The 21,123-nt window shown below is 44.9% G+C and overlaps 1 protein-coding gene and 1 long non-coding RNA gene across 2 annotated transcripts in view; one reads left to right on the top strand and one right to left on the bottom strand.

The window, feature by feature from the left end:
* Positions 1-21,123, top strand: part of LOC125436125 — a 513,530-nt gene that overhangs the window by 124,533 nt on the left and 367,874 nt on the right. The gene's annotated exons all lie outside the window — the stretch shown is intronic.
* FRMPD1 (FERM and PDZ domain containing 1) overlaps positions 3,604-21,123 on the bottom strand; it is a 90,456-nt gene continuing 72,936 nt past the window's right edge. Inside the window, exons 12-17 of the mRNA XM_048502755.1 lie at positions 20,573-20,699; positions 18,531-18,626; positions 15,372-15,554; positions 12,211-12,358; positions 8,518-9,312; positions 3,604-6,139 (exon numbers count right to left, since the gene is read on the bottom strand). Coding sequence (XP_048358712.1) covers positions 3,741-6,139; positions 8,518-9,312; positions 12,211-12,358; positions 15,372-15,554; positions 18,531-18,626; positions 20,573-20,699 — 3,748 coding nt within the window. The 3' untranslated portion in view covers positions 3,604-3,740. The remainder of the gene's footprint in view (positions 6,140-8,517; positions 9,313-12,210; positions 12,359-15,371; positions 15,555-18,530; positions 18,627-20,572; positions 20,700-21,123) is intronic.

Below are 21,123 nucleotides of genomic sequence, written 5' to 3'. Positions count from 1 at the left end.
AGCGCACTGTGCTTATCTAGCTTTAAGAGTGCTTGTCGCCAATGGACTACATTTTCAAGCCTTTAGTCTGAGGAGACAGCAAGGCTGGATCTGCATTTTCTAAAGAGGGGCAAAAATGCAGAATGACACCCCCAATCCATATAGTCAACGTATATAATCAACAACTCTTTTAAATGATAGAATAAATTATGTTGCCCTCTATGAACTGTTAATGAATAGTTACAAAGTATTTTATTTCTCTATAATGTCTGTCCGCCCAAGGAGAACGTTTTTCAGCCTAGCCTTTTCCCAGACATTTCTTAAAACGCAGCACACATAATTTTGGCAGGGGAAATGCACCTCACGTTCCTTTGCAGCCTAATAAAGTACAGTCCATGAACAGCTGCTAGGAACTAAAATGACTCAGCAGAAGCTACTGTACTTTAGACTCATTGGAAAGGACAATAATGCTAGGAAATGCTGAAGATAGTAGGAAAAGAGGGACTGACCCAAAAGGAAGCCACAGCTCTCACTTTGCATGATCTGATAAAGGCTGTCAGCAAGAGGATGTTTGGGAGGCCATTGATCAGGAGCAACTTGATGACACATAATTCATTTCAACAGGCCTTCTGTTCTGGTATCCCCCCCTCCCTTTCCCAAGGTGTAAAATCAAACTCTGGGGAAGCCCAAACCTATCAGATGAGTGGGTGGGGTCTACTCATGGCCTTTGGCAAAGTCAAGCATAACAAAACTCCTAGAGACGAGCCCATTCTTTTCCTTCTGGCCTGTTTGATTCCATGCTACTCCAGGGCTTGTAGACTTCAGCAGAGCACAAGGTGGTGGGGTGGGTGGGAAATAGGGGCACAATAGGCATTCTAAAAACCATTAACAGTCATCAGCCCCCCAAACACTCCCCTGCCCCATGAATATTTAGAACATGCCTTAAGCCCCCTGCCTTCAAAATCTTGCGTTCCCAAAGCCTACCACAGCCACAGTCAGTGTGTGGACCTTGAAAGGGGTGGGGTGGGAACACAAAGAATTGGAAGGTTTTGGAAAAGAAGAGGGTGCCTTGGCCAGGGGAAGGAAGGAGGTTAGTGAGGCCAAGGATGGTTACCTGGGGGTCCATGTCTCCCATTGCATAGAAGTTGACACCTTTGAACATCTCAAGAACCTTTAGCTCCCCTTCCTCTTCACTTGACATAGTCTTGCCTGACTAAAAATTGAAGCTGCCTTACCAAGGGCTGTGACTCCCCCCTGAGGACTGGGGCCTCTTCTCCCTTCCCACACCTCCTAGCAGCAACCTAATTGAGGGATGGGAAGCACATGTGCTACAGAACAAGTCATCTCTGCTGGGCAACTGAGCCTCCCTCACCTCCTAGCAGCAGCTAATTGGGAGAAGGGATGCACTCTTCAGAAGGAGAGCTTGGACAGATTTATGGAGAAGTCAATCTATGGCTACCAATCTTGGTCCTCCTTGATCTGAGATTGCAAATGCCTTAGCAGACCAGGTGCTCAGGAGCAGCAGCAACAGAAGAAGGCCATTGCTTTCACATCCTGCATGTGAGCTCCCAAAGGTATCTGGTGGACCACTGCGAGTAGCAGAGTGCTGGACTAGATGGACTCTGGTCTGATCCAGCAGGCTCTTTCTTATGTTCTTAAGGAGCCATCTCTTATGTTATCTCTTTCTTATGTTCTGAAGGAGCCATCCATGCGATTGAGCTTTCTCCACCATCTAGTAGTAGCCTAATAGGGCCATGCACTGCAGGGCCATCCAGGAACAGGGCCATGCACTGCAGAAAGAGTCACCTCTCCCATGCGATTGAGCCCCCTTTACTGTCCAGTAGCAGCCTAATCGTGAGAACAGGGTAGTTTACTGCAGAGCGTGCCATCTCTTCCATGCAGTTGAGCCTTCCCTACCTCCTAGCAGCAGCCTGATCAGGGGAAGATGGCATGCACACTGCGCAACAAGCCATCTTTTTCATGCAAGTGAACCTCCTCCACCGGCTGGTTGCAGCCTAATTGGAGGAACGGGGCACATGCGCTGCAGAACAGGTAATCTCTGCTGGGCAATGGAGCCTCTCCCACCTCCTAGCAGCTCCCCTGTTGGGAGAACAGGATCGTGCCCTTCAGAATGAGCCATCCCTTCCATGCAACTGAGCCTCCCCAACCTCTTGGCAGAAGCCTAATCAGAGAAAGGCAGGATGTGCACTGCAGAATGAGCCAACCAGGCAACTGAGCCCCCTCCATCTCCTACTAGCAGCCTAATTGGGGGAACACGTGAGCATACTGCAGAATGAGCCATCTCTTCCTGGCAACTGAACCTCCTCCATCTCCTGCAGTTACCCCCTCTTTACCCTCCACCCGGGGGCACCTCACTCCCCACATCTGACCCTGGAAGACAGTGTCTCCAGGGAAAAGCATGCTGAGCTCCCATTTTGCCAGTCTAGCACCCAAGAGCAGAACAGTGCTCTCCCCATTTCCATAAAACCATATTGGATAGGAAATACCAGATATGTGCTAGCTATGTGCACAACATGGGCAGAAAAACATTCCGTTTCCTCCGTCTGCAGAAAAGGAGGGGGGGCATGATCGCTCTCTTTAAGTATTTGAAAGGCTGTTACTTAGAGGAGAGCAGGGAGCTGTCCCCACTGGCAGTGGAGGATACTTAAAATACAGACAGAAAGGTACCAGGTGGATATTAAGAATTTTTTAACAGTAAAAGTAATTCAGCAGTGGAATCAAATCCCTAAGGAGGTGGTGAGTCCCCCTCACTGGCAATCTTTGAGCAGCAGCTGGACAAACTCTTGTCAAGGATGGTTTAAGCCAGTCTTGCATTGATCAGGAGGTTGGACTAGATAGCCAGTATGGCCCTTCCTACTCTATGATTCCATGAAAGGTTTCATTCATCCCACAACATTAGGGTCACTTAGCTCTGATAACTATCTGTCATTTGCATTATTAGGAAATCCACCACTTTGCCTCACCAAAGCACCAGAAGCCAGGTTCTCTCAAATACAGACTTTGGCAATAAGCTGCCTTTTGACCTTGGTTATTATTTGCACAAATTGGCACACCAATGGAAAGCTTTTTTGTATTGTTCAAGGCTTTCACGGCCGGATTCAACTGGTTCTGGTGGGTTTTCTGGGCTGCGTGGCCGTGGTCTGGTATACTAAAACATTCCCTTCTCACTGGACACAGTGTGTGACAGACTTCCCTCCATGATACACCTCCATGATATGCCAGCCACAGATACAGGCGATTCGTTAGGAACAAGATCCACCAAACCACGGCCACACAGCCCAGAAAAACCCACCAGAACCAGGAAACCTTTTTGTTCCATGCATCCAGGTGACATGCTCTATCTCAGCCAGGCCTAAAGCATTTATAGAGAGCGTCGACACTCAAGTGCTGTATGCACCCGACTGCAGCAGTAAACTCTAGAAAGGACCCAAAGACATTCATCACTTGTGTGAGCTTTATCCTGTGGCACAGAAAAATGAATTCAGCATGCACCAAAATAGGAGTAACGGGTTATCCTGCTGACCTCAATGCATGTAAGCTCTGAGCGTTAACATCCATCAAAGAATGGGACCAAATAGTTGAATTGTCTTTCGCCTAGTTCTCTCTCTCTCTCTCTTTTTAACAAATTAACTGTTTTTTATTGGGAGAATTGTTTTAACAACAGACACTTGGCTGGGTTCTTCTCCACAAAGCAATGGAGTTGGTGCAGAAAGGACAATAATTGGGTAAGATCCTTCATTTCACACTGAGAGGGGGCCCTTGAATTGCTGAACCAGGCAGAACAAGGCTGCCGTGAGGGCAGTATATTGGCACACAAGCAGTTTTGTGCTCAAGCGGTGATAGCCCCTCTCAACGGCCTGTTGGGCTGCCTGAATAAATTGGTGATAACTACATACAACATCCTTCAGATTGACTGCGAGATCTTTGTGCCTCCCGCTGCAAAGGCCACAGTTTGTGAACTGGAAGCACACTTCCATCAGCTGAAGAAGGTGCTGGAAACTTTCTCGAATGGTGCTCTGTATTTCTGTCAAAGGCCCGTACGTTTTGATGACCTTCTGACAACTGGACATAAACCTTTGGGATTCTGCACACAAGGTGTTCTTGTTTTCTGAGAAATGGGCTGAGCACTCAACCCGAGGGTGCTTGGTTCTGTTTCCCCAGAATAGATTTAAAGTTTCCTGAAGCTCCACCACATGATCTAACAAACGGCCGAAGTCAAGCGACGAGGCACGGACTCTATCTTTGACATAGCTCAGTGCTTTGATGTGAGAGTCCGGAAGCCAAACATCAGCGTCACAGTCTTTTGATTTAGCATCAGCACAGTTACATTCTTGACCAGACCTCACAGGGACAAAATCTAAGGACAGGGAGCTTCTTGTTGGTGGGGTCGTTAATGGCTCCTCAGAAGTACCTTGTAGAGCTGGGTTGGGGTCCTCTAATACTGGCTTGTCCTCTAACCCGTGGAAACAGCTGGTGTAAGAAAACTGGCAACTACATTTGTCTACTTCATGTTTTGGTGAGAACGTTTCCTTCCTGTTCAACGTCGGAGAGTCTGTGTGGCTGCAAATCACAGGGCCCTCAGCACCTTCTACTGAGCTAGAATGTTCAAAATGGGAAAATGGTTGACCAGAAACACTATTTTCCTCATCAGACCCCGCAGATTGGTACAAAGCATCAAGTGGCAAGCAGTCCAGCCCATTCAAATTGCCACATTCTCTCTGGTCCACGTTCTCCTCTGTGGGAACAGTTAGTGGACTGGGCTGTTCACCTTTGGAACTCACGGCACCATCTATAAGGGATTCATCTTCTGTTTTCTCATCATCAAGTTCTGCATCAAACGGAGACCAGTCATGAGACCTGGTTTCAGCTGATATGGGGTGTGGCCATTGACTCAACCCATCTGAAAGCAAATGATCTTCTTTCAGTGAAACCTGATTAAGAACTGGGGAACTTGGGTCAATAACAGTTTGATAGTTGTCATCATTTTGCTGACATGGTTCCGCATTATCTATCATCGACTTAAAAGAAAGCCAGGAGAGACGAGTCACTATCCCTGAAGTACCATCAGAGTCAGAAAGCAAGTCGGTTGCACTTGAGAAACCCACTTGTTTTTGAGCTCCAGATTTTTTACAGGAATTTTCACTCAGGCTCTTGCTTGTATCCTCTTGGAGTAATGCCTCTTCAAATGCCTGGCTGGATTCACACAAGACAGAATCATCTTTCTCTCTTCCACTAGGGTCTAGCACAACCTGTTCATTATTTTCCACGGCGCCAGTAGGAAGAGTACCTGGATCCAAGGTTGATTCATAAATCAATTGTGTGTTCTGATGGCTGTCCAAGGAGCAAGAAGGTTTGATAGTTTCGTGTGTTATCTCCTCAATCAATAAATGGCTGACTCCGTTGTCAGGTGGTGCTTCTGACATACCCTCTGGTATTACCTCTGACTGATGCTCTGTTGTTGCTATACAACATTCCTGAATGCTACAAGATGTTTCTGTAGGTTCCTCTTTTGTTTCAGTGCAAATATCTTCCAGCTGAAAGGGGATTTCTGACATACTTGAACTACTATTCTGATTGGGTGTACAGGAAGAGATAGAAGGACTTTTACACTCCTCTTTAAAGGAGGAGCTAGATGTGACTTCTGAACTCTTTTCACTTTCCTGAGTACCTGGCAAACGAACAGCGGAGATTGAAGAAACAAGTGAATCAGTTACTGATTTAGTTTCTAATGTATCTGGCTCCATCTCCATTAAGCTAGGTGAATTCTCGGTTGTTCTGTAAGAGCCCAGTTGGACTAGATGGTTGGGTATGAGAAGATCAGGATCCCTCTCCATGTCTCCAGTGGAAAGCCCAGTTGATGAACATGAGGCACTGGAAAGATCAGATTCTCCATCATAACACATAACTTCAGTGTTTTCCTGAGTGTGAGGAGGCTGAAGAGGGAAACTAACTTGTGAGGTATAATTAGTCTGTAAAAAAGACCGTCTTTTCCTCAGACTGTTGTTACGTGTTGGCTCCTCTTCGGCCTTATGTGCAACCCATTTGTTGTGTCTTGACAGAATGCTTTCAACCAGACTGCGATAGGACATCTTTGAGACACTAGAATCTTCTGAATTCTGAGGAAATGGTCCTCCAGAGCCTGAAAATAAAGAGGTTGTCATTAAAGTGGAGAAATGACTATTGACTATGTTGAAGCGGAGAAAATGACTTTTATGTTATGTTATGATACATAGGCACTTGCTTTAAATGGGCAGTTAAAAATAAACATCACGTTATTTAGTTATGAAAGACTGATAAAGATTGATAAAGTTTAAGGTTTAGAGCAACTGTTTTCAAACATTAACAATCAAAGTTCTTGTTTCGATTTTAAAATTTCAGAGGTTTCCCTAAAGGGTTCCCCCCCCCCTTTCTTGATAGCACACACCCCATGCTGAACATCTTTTCAAAATGCATATGACAATCTGTATACGTCCTATGGAGGCTTTTCCATTTTCAAAATACGATGTGATCCTTCTAAGCTATGCTTTAAAAACAAGTTTCAATAAGAATGTTTCTTTTCTCTCAGGTAACCTAACTATAAAGCCCCAACCCAAGTTCTCATCAACCTCATCCCCTGACTGGCGTAAACTACATCAGAAGCACAGGTACTTCCTTATTGGTTGAAAACTAACTGAATGGGGGAAGTAGCCTGGAAAAAAATTCAGAGGCAGAAGAAGGGGTAGAATTTAGTTCCAGTCACCAGAATACTCCTTTGGTGGGGCGGGCGGGGGGTTTGTGTGTGTGTGAGCCTTTTGATTAAACCAGTTATTGGGGACACATTACCCATCTTCCCCTATGTCTAGTTTAATTATCTAATTTAAATGTCTGTCACAGGTGTCAAACTCGTGGCCCTCCAGATGTTGGACTACAGTTCCCATCATCCCCTGCCAGCATGATGGGCCACGAGTTTGACACCTATGTTATGGCTCTTTCCAGCTCCATAATTCTATGATCAGTTCATCATGGGACCAAACTAGCAGAAAGCCCTCCTGTGACTCAGTGGTAAGGACAAGTTTAGCCTCAACATTCAGGGCATGAATTCGCTCAGAGAATGCCGATTTCCTAGAAAATGGTCTCAGTTTCTTGGCAACCGTGTCTGGATTTGTGGAGTCCCAGTTTCCAGGTGCTGTGAGTATGAGAATCATCCCCAAGGGGCACCAAAGGTATCTGTGGAGAGACCAGCCCATAGGCAACATTTTTGTAAGAATCAGACTAGACTCACCAACTGGCTATAGGGAACCTCTATCTATCAGCCCCCATTCATATAGACCACAGATGTCAAACTCGCGGCCCTCCAGATGTTCATGAACTACAATTCCCATCAGCTCTTGCCAGTATAGCCAATGCTCATGTTGGGAGGGACTGATGGGAATTGTAGTTCGTGAACATCTGGAGGGCCACGAATTTGACACCCCTGATATAGACCCTACCCTTAAAGTGTCCTTGGAATAACTACTGAGATGACATATGCGGCATTTTTTGGAGGTCTCCCATTCAAATAATAATTCAAATAATAATAGTGTGTGGCTGGCTGAAGACCATCCAGAAGCTTCCAGGGCATGAATGGAGATTTGAACCTGGGTTTCCCAGCTCCTAGTCCAACACCTTAATGACTACACCATGCTGACATAAAACAGATCCATATGAAAGAGCTGACAGAAAACAGTGTTTTGCATATAGGTAATGAATACGAAATCTTTCAAAAATGCCTAACTTATCCTATTGCTCCACTAAACAAGCTCTGAAGCCTTTCTCCAAAGTTAAGTGGCTCCTCCTCGAACAGAAGTGCTGCTGAAGCTGCAGAAAGGCTCCTTAGGCTGGAAGAAGGTTGCTTCGTCTGAAAGACTAAGCAGTTGTTCAGAACTTCTTCCAGGCAAAGTGAAAGTGAATCTCCAAAACTAAGATTCAACCAGAATGGCTGTACTGAGCCACCTGCTAGTCAAAGCAGCCTTTCTGATATCCATTCTTAGATGGTTACCATCTTATCCCTCAGATAATAACCATCTTTTCCCTCAGAATCAGTAGCGTATCTACGGTATGGAAGGATTGCAAGGGCCCTGGGCACCACTTGAAGGTGAGCACCATCCCTGTCTTCCTGGCCGCTGCAGCTACGCTGTCTGTGCTCCTCACCTAACTCTGCCCACCATCCGGCCCCTTGGCACCACCAGTGGGCTGTCCCACACCAAGTTGAACTTCAGAGAGAGGTTTTTGCCATCCTGAGCCAGCAACAAGGCACATGGCCAGCTAGGGAAGGGGAGTGACTGAAGGAAGGGGAGGGAGTGAGGAGTGGAATGCAAGGGAGGGGAGGGAGGGAGGGGTGGCATACAAGGGAGGGGAGGGAGGGGTGGCATGCAAGGGAGGGGAGGGACTAACTCCAAGGACAGATACCTGAGAGGTGCGCTGATGCCAAAGGGCACGCTGATATTATAGACATAAATATCCATAGATTCACCCCAGCTCGGAATCTCCGTGACTCACCTATTCGAGCCTCTGTTGGCGTCACCCGTTCTGCGGCATCGTAGAATTCATCCTCCGAACTGGTATCCCCAAAACCCGCGGGAGGAGCCAAGACGAGGCCACCTGACTCTTGCCTGCCCCTTCCCTCATCTGCACTTGGCTCAGCTGACAGGTCTTGCGAAGAGCCCCCCTCTGTGCCGTCACTGTGGGTGTTCTTCTCCCCACTGCTGGCTGGAGAGATGTTAGCGCAGATACTGTAGTAGTCCATGGCATCGTTCTCGGCCAGCTTGGACTCCAGAACGACGGCATTTATTTCGCTTTCCCTTTTGAATTCCGCATCCGACTGTACAAGAGCAGAATTGGAGACGTTGGGCATTGGAAGGAAAGAAAAGAAATCTTCGGAGGTGGCTCTGTTTTCATAATCTGCTCCTAAGAATGCCTTGTCACTGCTAGTGAGGTCCTGGAGAGTGGGTGTACCAAAACTGAAAGGCCTGCTTGAAGAACACGCTTCTAAATCGTCCTCTTCCAGAGCATCTAGAGAATCACTCGAACCGCTGGTCTTGAACCCCCGACTCTCTGTGTTGGCTGAGTCAGAGGCCTCTGATAAGCTATCGTTTATGTTATCGTATCCATTGCAGAATGGCACTTCTTGGTCGTCCAGGGCTTCCCTCTCCTCCAGCTCCTCGTTCTCTCCTTCTTCCTCTTGCAGGGGGCCAACACAGCTGTATTTTGGGGAGTGTGTGTCTGAAAACCGGTCCAGGGAGGAATCCAATTCAGAAGATTCTTCAGAGTCGCTGCATATTCGAGATTCATACCCTGCAATGCAGTCGGGAGAGAATGCTGTGAACTGGTCTTGCTTGCAATTTAGGCTACTAGTTAGTTTTTTAATTTGCAAATACAGATACAAACTTTATAAAAATCAATTGAAAACACACACACAACATATGATAAAAGCAAATGATTGTAAACCACCCACTGTATGAGCTCATCTACGGGAACCCCAACTTGAAATTACGAAATAACCATTGGTTTCTTTTATTGCTGATCTGAACAATACAACAGATGGTGAATTTATAAACAGATAAGATCTTAATTCAGTACCTATAAATTCTGGATTAATGATAAGCAAATTGTTTCTTTTGATAATACTGTAAATAATTTTTAAAAAATCAAAATTTATTTAATAGAATATTACCAAATCAACAGTTTATTGAGAATCCTATTAAGAAAAGTAGGTAAAATTACTTTAAGACCCTTATCAAATTTAGAGAAACTTCTGATATTGGATTAAAATAGTTCAGAATCTAAGATCTATTTGCTATTATTAGCTATATTTCTTAAATCTGATAATTAAAAAACTGGTATAAACAGGCCAGTTCTTACATGAAGAGCTAGAAACAATCAATATGAAACTCCTGAAAGATGCAAAGAAGAAATCATGTGACAATCAGTCTTGAATGCTGTTGGATGCTCATTCAAATAATATACTATCCATTAATTGATCAGGTTATGTGCATACATCTCATACATCAGTGAAAGGACTTCAAAGAAACCTTATGAACACAGACTGTAAAAATACTCATAATTCAATTTCGAGTCTGCAATACGTACTAAACAGAAGGAGACATTCCTGGTATATGAGATATTTGGATATAATTGTATGTGGTGATTACTAAATGATTGTTAAATTCATCAGAAGCTGTTTACTTTGATTATTTTTATTGCAACACTGAGGAAGGCAGCCAAAATACACGTAGTGTTCTGTAGCTTGTGTATATTCTTCCAACGGTATATTATAGCAAAACAATTTTTATGGTGTGTGAGGTCTATCGGTTATTATTCATTGTAATTTATTGTAAGGGATTTTTTTTTAAAAAAATGTATGTATTTTGAAGTTTGCTTACTTAGCCCTTTTTGTTTATTTTATATGTTGAACATATAATTGTAATATTGTAATTCAATTGCCTCTGAAGAGCCTTAGCTGGATATCTCAGAGGGCTTAACAACGTGTTACATTTTTCCAAGAGATGTACCTAGGTTAGGAGTATAGATACATTCTGAAGTTCCTTGCTTCTGTTATGTATCCCCTCCACCCCACATCTTAAAACACACATCCAAGCCGGGATATTTATGGATAGAATGTATATGTGAGATATATTTCTGATATATTAATGTTAACAGATATATGGTGTGACGCAGGATGAAATAGGCTAAAAGCAAGCCTAAGAAATGGGAAACAGTCAGTAGAAAATAAATTTACTCATTTGCTCCTTGAGGTCCACACCCAAGCCAGAGCTACAGTTGATAGAGTTGTAAATGTGAACTATCCCTTGAATTGAGATGCTGCAACCTTCCTTCCCTTCAGCTGTTCCTAAAACTTCCTAAGTGCTCCCATGCCTGATGTAATCTTGCTTCCTCAGCTAGGAATTGGCTGACAATAGCCAGAGAACCTCCACTCTGCTGGCCTTACCTTAATTCACAGATGTTTCTACTGTAATTCAAAGGAAACAATTGGCCCCCAATCCCCTGGGTTAGGACAATAGATAGAGCTGCTAATTAGCTCAGCCCTACAACCCAGCACAGCTGCATGAAATGAAAACTAATGCAAAGGGTCTCTTTTCCCGCCAAACTAGCTTGATTCCAAATTCCCTATAAAAAACCCTGCTCAATCTTATAAACTCATATTGCTCATTTCTAACCCTGAACTTCCCTTAGTCAAGTTGGTGTGAGACACGATATCGTCCTTCTACGGGATCTCTGTGCTGGCATAGAGTGCCTGCCTTCTACTTCGTCAGCTGCATTGGAACCATTAGGTAAATCACCCTGCTGCTTCCCAAATCCCTTTCTATCATCCAAACCTATTTTTCCTCACCTTTTAATATCTCTAGGAACTTGTGTGTATGTGCCTCCATATCTTCCTATATGTGTGTTTGAAACCAAATTTATATAAACATTTTAAACTTGATTTGGACTCCTTGGGTTACTCTGCGGAACGCTCCTTGCCATATTTCCCCATATACATAGTCTCAAAGATTCCAGCCTAGCCTCCTCTCGCATTGACAAGTGAGTTATCTCCCTAAAGCTCTGCCAAGCTAAATTGCTTTCGCCAAAGGTCTGCCATGCTAAGCTCTTTCCCCAACGTATTTGCAAAACTGAGCTATTCTTCCCCATTGCTAACTCCAAAAGAAATCCTTCCCCCTGTTAAGCTAGGTAACACTTCTCAGATACAAGGGGACTCATTTCAGATTGGGGGTATGGTGTGTGGAAACAGGACCTCTATACCTCCACCTTACACTGTTTTCTTGAAATGGAATGGTCTTGGGAAGGATGCTATTTGTCCTGTTGTGGAAACATAACAGCCAGACCAGCAGTGTAGCCCCTAATGGGGCCATTTCAGGTTGGGAAACATGCCAGGATAATGCCTACGCTCCCTTTCTCCATATGCTGTAGTCCTAATCTGCCTGACACATGCCTCGCAATGTGGAACTTCAGAGCACACTTCTCCACCCAACTTGGGGATGTCCCTGAGGAAAATGCTGCAGTGCCCAAAACTCTAACCCCCTGCAAGCCCATTCTAGCTATGCCACTGCTGGGGACACCATGACTGCAACCAATGATCTGCCTTTCTGAATCAGAGATGTAGCCACAGCTATTTCCTCCATGAATTACATTTCTTTCAGGTTTCATTGCTCTTAAAAGCACTTCAGTTTTTACCTTCCTCCATGGAGTAGCGGTGTGTTTGGGGCTTTCCCTCTACCCAAACAAATATTGAATGGGTTGGATCCACCAGAAGCTTGTAGTAGCCAGCAATGAGACAGGTCAGATCCTTTGCACTGCTGGATTCCAGCATCAGAGTCAACAGCTGTCAGAGGGAGAAATAATAAACTCAGTTCAAATATGACAAAAATTTGCATAGGCAGGTACCCACACAAATGTGTAACAGATGCTTCATTTACCTTTTCTTATGCATACAGGTATAAAATGTTAATATAAATTTTACCTGGGTATGACAGGTATCTGCTACGTACAGGAGCATATATTTTCATGCATGGATCTCCAAAGTGGGGCCCATGAGCACAATGCCAGCCACCAAGTGGTAGGGCCAGGCGGGTCTCTTGCCCAGCAAGACTTCTGATTGGCCCCTGGATTTCAGTGGCACTGCTGGTTTTATTCTCAATCCTTTTTCAGAAAGTACTTTAAAAATCACCGCTCCTTCTCCCCTGCATGAGGGTTTTGTCTGTGTGTATGGTTCTGTGTCCTGAAGCAAACATTTTGCTTGGCTCTACTTCCTGTGGCAGCCATTTTGTGGTTGTGCCAATAATTCTGCGGCCCTTTCCGCACAAATCTTTTAAAACGTTTTCAGGTGGGAAATAAAACATTTTCTCTGTAGAGTTCAGCATTGTTTTTACCCACTTAGTTTCCCAAAATGTTTTATTTGCAGCCTCAAAGTATTTTAAGTGAATGTCCTTTTAAAATGATTCCTTAGTTGAAACGTTTTTGAAGTGACTTCACTGGGCTGCGTGGTTGCTTTGAGACATTTCCCACACATCTCTGCTGTCCCTGGTCTTCTTCCTCGGCGCCATTGTCTCTACTCACTCTCTATTCACCCTTGCCTATTTCTGGAGCATTTGAACTCAGTTTCTTCTGGAGGGAGGGGAGGGTAATCATTGAAGGATGGACTATGGAAAGGCCAGAGAATTGCAGCACAACGCTGTGAAACACGGTGTGGCGTTCCCCCTCCTCACCCGGGCCCTTTGGGCGGCATATCCTTTCCTCCTACCCTAACCTGGGGGTTAGTCTCTCCAGACGGTGACTCTCCCAATTGGCCCAAGGGGCCAAGAAACAACCGCTCCCACAAGGCACCTGGTGTACGTGGCAGCCCTTGCCAACGCCACCCTCCTCCTAGCAGATCTCTCTGCCTTCCTTCCCCTGGCTGACTTGAGAGTTCGCACCCTCCCTCTCTCTCTCCCTTGTTGAGTCACAGGGAGAGGAGTTTCCAGGGGTTTGTCTCTCCCCTGTGGCCTCACAGGGAGAGGTGTTTCCAGCCTGTGTGAAAGACTCCCACCCTGTTTCTGCAAAGGGTGGGGACCAGCCTAAAGAGTGCTCTAGGTTCTGGCAGGGGGTCTGGGCTCCAGGGTCCTCTTCCCTCCTTCCACTATTGAGTTGTCCTTTTCCCTTATATGTTCACACCACCACCCACGTTCCCTGCTGCTGTGGCAGCTCCTGACTCTCCCTTTCCCACTTCCTTATATCCCTTCTGCCCTCTCATTTCTCTCCCTCGTCCCAGCTGCTTCCCCAGCCCATCTCCTACATCCGCCTCAGCTGTGCGGGGGCGGGGGGGGGGGCTGCCTGGTCTAAGCTGCTTCCCCAGCCCATTTCTCACATCCGCCTCAGCTGTGGGCGGGCGGGTCCTGATGGGCCTAAAACTCCTCTCTCCCTTGCTTTCCTCTTTGAATAAGACCTCTAAGGCCTCCACCATCCCTGCAAGAGGCTCCTCTGCAGCCTTCCCATCTCTCACGGTGCCAGCCCATGCGTGATCCAGTGGGGCAAGTCTGGGCACTGTGGCCGAGCCTGGACACATGGTAACATCATTTGGACAATGTATTCAAACAAGGGGAAGAAATCACAAAACGGAGGCCAGGAATTGTTTCGAGGGGTTGATTGTGAACAAACATTATGATAAAAGGGAAAGGGGGTGGGGAAGAAAACAATGTATGGAAAGGGCCTGAATCAGAATCCCAAAGCTGCCAACAGACTGGAAAAGGTTGGGGACCCCTGTTTTTCATGCAACCTAAAGAGGATGGGAGAGGAAACATTACAATAAATAGGTATTGTGGTTACGAAAAGGAAAGGATGAATCTCAGTGAAACAAATTCGTCCTGATGTTCAGGAATCATCCCCATCTGAAAATATGTAACGTAGCAAAAATAGGAATTCCAACGGTCTGTGTCCAGTCACACAGCTCCAAAGCCTTAATAAAGACACTTCAGTCTTTGGAAGGGGTAATTTTGGAATCATGGAAATTGTAGGCAGGATCCAAGCCACAGAACTGCTGTCATTGGATATAGAAGATGTCCCTATTATTAACCCAGCAGAACGTCTGATAATTACTATGTGATAATACACCTTTAGACTTGATTCAGCCTCTGGTCCAGATATTCAGTGACTGAATCACCACTTGAGAAATTCCAGAGCTGAGAGCCTGAAAAGGGCTTGAAAGTCATAAATCAGTGGTAAGCTGTTGATTTCTCTCATCCTATATGTGGTAAGCTGTTGATTTCTCTCATCCTATATGTGATCATACACATTAAAGTATAAGCAAACAGAATAAATTAGTACTGAGGCAATTATTATCTTGCAGATGGATTATTTTTATAACCCATAAAGAAGTACTCACGACCTTTGAGAGCCAGTCTGGCTGTAGCTCTATATTCATATAGACCCTGAACTAGTTTCTCAGGATAACAAGATGAACCCTTCCTAAATCCGGATCACAGAACCTAATTCTCCATGAGGTTGACTCTATCAGTTTAACTGGAATTTTCTGGGTCTCACCTGGTTTAAACATGTTTCTGTGTACTCATTATTATTAAAACTGAGTGCCATGGATTTTGGAAAATTACATTAGAAGCACCTCTTCCATCTATGGCAGTGGTTCTCAACCTTCCTAATGCTGTGACCCTTCAATACAGTTCCTCATGTTGTGGTGACCCCCAACCCTGACATTTATCCATTTTACAGATGGAGAACACTGAAGCAGAGAGTCTTAGGCGACCCCTGTGAAAGGGTCGTTCGACCCCCAAAGGGGTCCTGACCCACAGGTTGAGAACCACTGATCTATGGGTAGGTTAAGTAACTATGAAAGCCATAATTACCTTTATATCTTGAAGGTAGATTTTTACCATGCTCACTTTCTCTGATTCTTCCAGAAGCTCCAGTCTGCTAATATTAGCAAACTCTGCCAGCGTGGTTACGATGTTCAGCTTGTTATTCACAACCTGGCTGATTCCATATTTGGCTCCCACCAACAGGGCAATGCAGGATTCTCTGTCCTGGAGCTACATTGAAAAAGAGTCACTTGCATCGGCTTAGAATTAATTGGCCACGTCAAACAAAGATGTACACATGCAAAAAATTTATCACAGATTCAGCACCACAGACACAACTTTCATCTAATCTTGTATTCAGCATTTTTCAAGGGAAATGTACGAATGAGTCCTTAAGTTGTTAAGAATGATGGATGGTCTATTAGACAGGTCAACTCGCGGAGATTCACTCTGATCTTAAAATGGTCATTTCTGAAAAGTTCCACTCTCTTTAAAAATTGCTTTCTGGCTATCATCTAAATTAATAAATTGAGAGTGTGGGGTCTTCTTACTGTGAATTGCTGCCTATGATGCTAATTCATTGTATAAATAAGCCCATGGGACTCTTTTGGCTGTGACAGGGGCAGGCTCCTTAACAGTTTATAGCAGTGGTGGCGAACCTATGGGGCGGGTGCCAGAGGTGGCACTCAGAGCCCTCTCTGTGGGCATGCATGCACAGAGTTTGTCATGTGGGGGGGAATCTCCCCCTCCCACACATCTGGGATGGCCTGGGCCACTGGACTGGATGTGCGTGCACCTCAGCAAACAGGGAGGACTCGGCTGACAGGCCTAGTGCCTGTGCTCCAGGTGGCTGCTGTCCGGGGGCGGGGGGAGAGGTGGCAGAGATGCTAGAGAGGCACAGAGCGGCACATGTGGGACTTGCTGGAGGCTACAGCAGGCTGGCCCCTGCTCGAGGGGGTTATTCAGGTTAAATTGCTGCGTTGGCACTTTGCAATAAATAAGTGGGTTGTAATTTGGGCACTCAGAAGAGGTGGGATCCAACCAGTTCTCACCACTTCTCTAGAAGTGGTTACTCATTTTTTCTGAGTGCCGAGAAGGGGTTACTAAAGCACCCTCCCTGCCCAATAGGGACTGGAGGTGCGTGTGTGCGGTGGCGCCACTGTTTGAATCCCACCACCATCGGAACCTGTTATTAAAATTTTTGGATCCCACTACTGGCACTCGGTCTCGAAAAGGTTAACCATCACTGGTTTATAGTATCTTGGAATGAATAGAGAAAACTGCAATACAGGAAGAAGGTTCCAAAAACACTCATGCACATGTTCCATTACTACTGTGAATTCTTGCACATGTGCAGTGGCGATGAAAGCAGAACAAAAAACTCTTGCTATGTAGAAGCAGCCTTTAAAACTATTGTTAGCGTTGACTTTGATTTGTACTGCATTTTGACTACATAGTGTTTCCATTGCCATGAGCTGCCTTTTGCAACCACTAGTGGAAAGGTGGGGTAAAAACCAATGGACAAATTAATTAACAGCCAGATTGCATTGCAATATATTAAAACAAAGGGGAAGAGCGGCTAGGACTGGATCTGCACCTTATTGGATATTGTAATATTGTTGTGAAGTGGCAATCATTTGCAACAAGATGTCCAGACTGGTTGCAATCGACTGCTAGTGCACAATGATTGCTCAATATCCACTGTTTGTGGATGCAGCCCAGAATGAAAATAAGATTGATGGAACCGCTACACATCCTGCTCTCCATACACGGAGAAAACAGAATTGTGAGCTTCATTAATAAGCAGGAGGACACGCTCCATTCTGCCTTCCTGGAAACTGACTGGAAGGTAACAACATCCCTGGCCGAGGCCCTAAGAAAACCATAAAGAACCAAGGATAGCTGCTGCTTTTGTGCTTCAGTTCCCTGCAGATTGTCAGCATCTCTGCACCAACTGCTATCAAAGAAGAGCAGTGCTAATGCAACCGTACCTTTAGGGCTTTTACTAAAAGGGTGACGAGCCAGAAAGCAGGAAGGAGAGTGAAGGAAATGGCATTGAAGAGCTCACCTGCCATGAACTCTGGCAGCTTTGCTGTATCATCTAGTCCTTGGCAAGGAAAAGGCATTTCTTTCTGATCCCTGCCAGAGAGGCTCTTCCTCAGACCCATTTATCCAGGAACAAAAAGCTGGTACGGGAGCGCACCAGCATCCATGGCACAGGTGGAATCCAATCACCCATTGGCAAGGTTTGGTGCACGATGCAATTTCTGAATAAGTGCACAGATAGCACAGAATTGTGCATAGAATTCAGCTTCCTGAGACCTCCAGCACTCATCTTTTTTCTTTGTTTTAAAAAAGCAAGTTGTGGGGCCATGCTGCTGATATCTCAGAAGTCACAGTAGGAGTTGATATCTCAGAAGTCACAGTAGGAGTTATCAGTGAGCCATGTATTTAGGTTACCCAAGAATTCACCCCAATGTTTCAGTTTTTGTAACTGCTCTCTGTGCATGGACAGGAGCCTGGCTGTAGAATGTCAGCTGGCAGAATGAGTTGGACCTCAAATATACAAGTCAAACCATCCCTGTGTCTTGCAGTGTTCCTTGTTACACACAGTGATGTCACAAACCACTGGCAGGCCCCAACACACATGGCTGGAAAAGAATTGTGATAGAGAGGTTGGCGTGGATCCAACCTCAGGCTAAAGAAGAAGAGTTTGAATTTATATCCCCCCTTTCTCTCCTGCAGGAGACTCAAAGGGGTTTACAATCTCCTTGCCCTTCCCCCCTCACAACAAACATCCTGTGAGGTAGGTGGGGCTGAGAGAGCTCTGAGAAGCTGTGACTAGCCCAAGGTCACCCAGCTGGTGTGTGTGGGAGTGCACAGGCTAATCTGAATTCCCCAGATAAGCCTCCACAGCTCAGGTGGCAGAGCAGGGAATCAAACCCGGTTCCTCCAGATTAGATACACAAGCTCTTAACCTCCTACGCCACTGCTGCCTTTAACTTAACTGTCACATCCATTGAAGAGAGTCTTCCTAAGCTGGAAGAATAGCTTTTAAGATGGCTCAATAGAGTGCCAAGACAACGGCAGGATCTAAATGTAACAAAGCTTTGGCAAGAAGGGTCCCTCAGTAAGACAAAGATATATATTTAAGAGTTTGTGGTTCTCTTGGATTCATTATTATAAATAAATAAATAAAAACCTCACCATGAGAGTCACATTAAAGATCTTCCCTCCATAGAGTTTCAGGTCTCCAAGGATCTGCAGGTAACACAGACGCACCTGGGCTGCCGACAGAAGGTGCTGTAATTTTTGCAGAAGAACAATTTAATATAACCAGTTCCTGTAGAAGTCATGGGCATTCAGAGGCACTGGGTGTCACTAAACCTGAACTTACATCTATGAAGGTGCTTGGAAGGCGAGGGATTCGATGGATAAAAGTGCCTCCAGAAAAAGGATGATGTTCACTGTGGCCCTTTCTGCACAGACACTTTAAAATGTTTTGAGACAAGAAATAAAACATTTCCTCTAAGGAGTCCTGTATAATTTTCGCACCAAAACTTTTTATTTTCACCTGGAAAATGTTTTAAATGAATCCTCAAGTACAGTGATTCTTTTGCTGAAATGTTTTCAAAACATTTTGGCTCGCTGTCCGTATCTCCTTAAAATGTTTCCCATGCCTCTCTGCGGTCCCTGGACTTCCACCTCAGCGCCATTTTCTGAGTTCGCTCCATCATCTCACCTGTTTTATTTTCATCAGGTTTTTAAATTTTGAGTGTGTGTGTGTGTGAATGCACAACCCATGAAGAATCATAGCATGAGGCTTTGAAGCATTGGAGCCATAGAGAAGTAAACAAACAAACAAACAGAACAAGCACAAAATGGCAGCCAGGGATCAGTTCAAGGAATGAGTGTGAACCAACAGAGGGAACAGAACATATTTTGGAAATATTTTCATTGACTTGTGTGGAAATGTCCTGCGTTATACAACAGTGGTGGGAGTAGTTGCTAAGTGCCACTTTGCAGTTGGTATCTGGGACAACTATGCCACACGTTCAGAGTTAGATAGCAGCCTTGAACACAAGAATGCCCCGACAAAGCATTCTTGCAGTGCAATTGTAAGGAGAATTACTCTGCTCTAACCCATTGAAATGAATGAGCTCAGATTGGAGTAGCTCTCCTTAGGACTGCACTGTTACAGTCCTGAAAGTAAGCCTCATTAAATAAAATGGGACTTACTTCTGAGTTGACTTGCTTAGGATTGTTCTCTCCGTTCAGGAAAAACTGCATGGCAATGCTTTGTCGCTACTGATCACAGTACTAAAAAAAGCCCCCCACCCCAAACTGGACACATACAGAAAAAGAAGACAATCAATTGTCTCTTTGCCCTTAAGCAGCAAGGGCAAATACAACACAAAGATGCTTATGGCATAGCCTTGTCCCACCAATTGCTATTTTTGTCAGCATCATGACATTGTCTCTGGAAGCATTATAGTGTCCTGGAAAACACAGCCATTATGACCCTGTGTCAGGCAACCCACAACAACAAGCAGGACTTGTAATGCTTACAAAGATGCTTACAAGATGATTACAAAGACCAATTTAGCGCTGGTTCCCAAGTTAGTTGCTTACACGTATTAATAGCCTCCATGTGCCTGTTTCAGAAGCCTACACCTGGACTGCTTTCCTCCAGAAGAATGAAGCTAGAGAGAACTATCACTGTACATTTGCTGTTTTGTGCATGGACCATGAAATTGACCGCAGTGACCTACAGCTGGGAGGCTGGAAGAGCAGGAAAAAACAACTGACACCAGAGATTAAGAACTAAAGTTGCTACTTCCTTGGTCCCTCTAACAAGGAAAAAACCCAAGTCTTTCTTAGGTGGACATTCCTCATCTCCCTTCTTGGGAATACAGGGGATGATTAGATAGGAGAAGAAGTTCCAGCCATGAATGCTTGTGATAGCTGCTGGGACAGATTATTACTGAGGCATGCAGGTTTCTTTGCCCAGTGGCTCATTAGGAGGCTAAGATATTAATTTTCTCACAGATGAAAGTTATGCATTTTGGAATCATCTCACGTTTGTACAGCTGGAAGTAGGGAGTCAGACAATTGCACTCCTTGTTCCAAAATCCTTTCTGGTCACAGAAACTTTCCAGTGAAACCAAACAGGGGTACTCTGACTAGTTTAATTCTGCAAAGGATTGCATCATGGCAGTCTTTCAAGAGACGAGTTAAGGCAACATTACCTTTTGCCTGGGATCCAGCAAAAGTTGATTCCTTTTCATATGAAAGCTGATGGCTTTTTTGATATCTTTGCCTCTCATGTTTCGAAGTAATGTTGGGGAGATAAAATTTTCTATTCCCCAGTCCTTCCTGTAACAAAAGGGGAGGAGCTGAGATTATATCATTGTACTTAAAATAACCATTGAGGAAAAAAAATTGCTTGCAGATCATGATAGTGGTATTTCCTGCCCTCTAAATTTCCCAACATCGAATAGCATAATTGTCATGGAAAGATTTGACCAACTAAACTTGTAAGTATTCAGCACATGAATATGTTTCATTGTCAGAGGTGTATCTAGGCAAACTGGAGCCTGGGGACAAAACCTGAGTTTGGCGCCCCCTCCCCCTGGTATGGGTGGCCACCCTCCCCCGTAACGACCAAACAATGCTTTTTTGCACCAGCTCACAAAACACCTCCCATCCCCAGCAAAACATACATGGCTCTCTCCCCACCAACTATCTGTCCTAATTTTGACCTCACACCAACCCTATCAGGTAGGTTGTTAGCCTGAGA

This window comes from Sphaerodactylus townsendi, linkage group LG07 (assembly GCF_021028975.2).
Source record: "Sphaerodactylus townsendi isolate TG3544 linkage group LG07, MPM_Stown_v2.3, whole genome shotgun sequence".
In the NCBI taxonomy this organism is placed as follows: Eukaryota; Metazoa; Chordata; class Lepidosauria; order Squamata; family Sphaerodactylidae; genus Sphaerodactylus; species Sphaerodactylus townsendi.
This window is presented reverse-complemented; position numbering and strand designations above follow the sequence as displayed.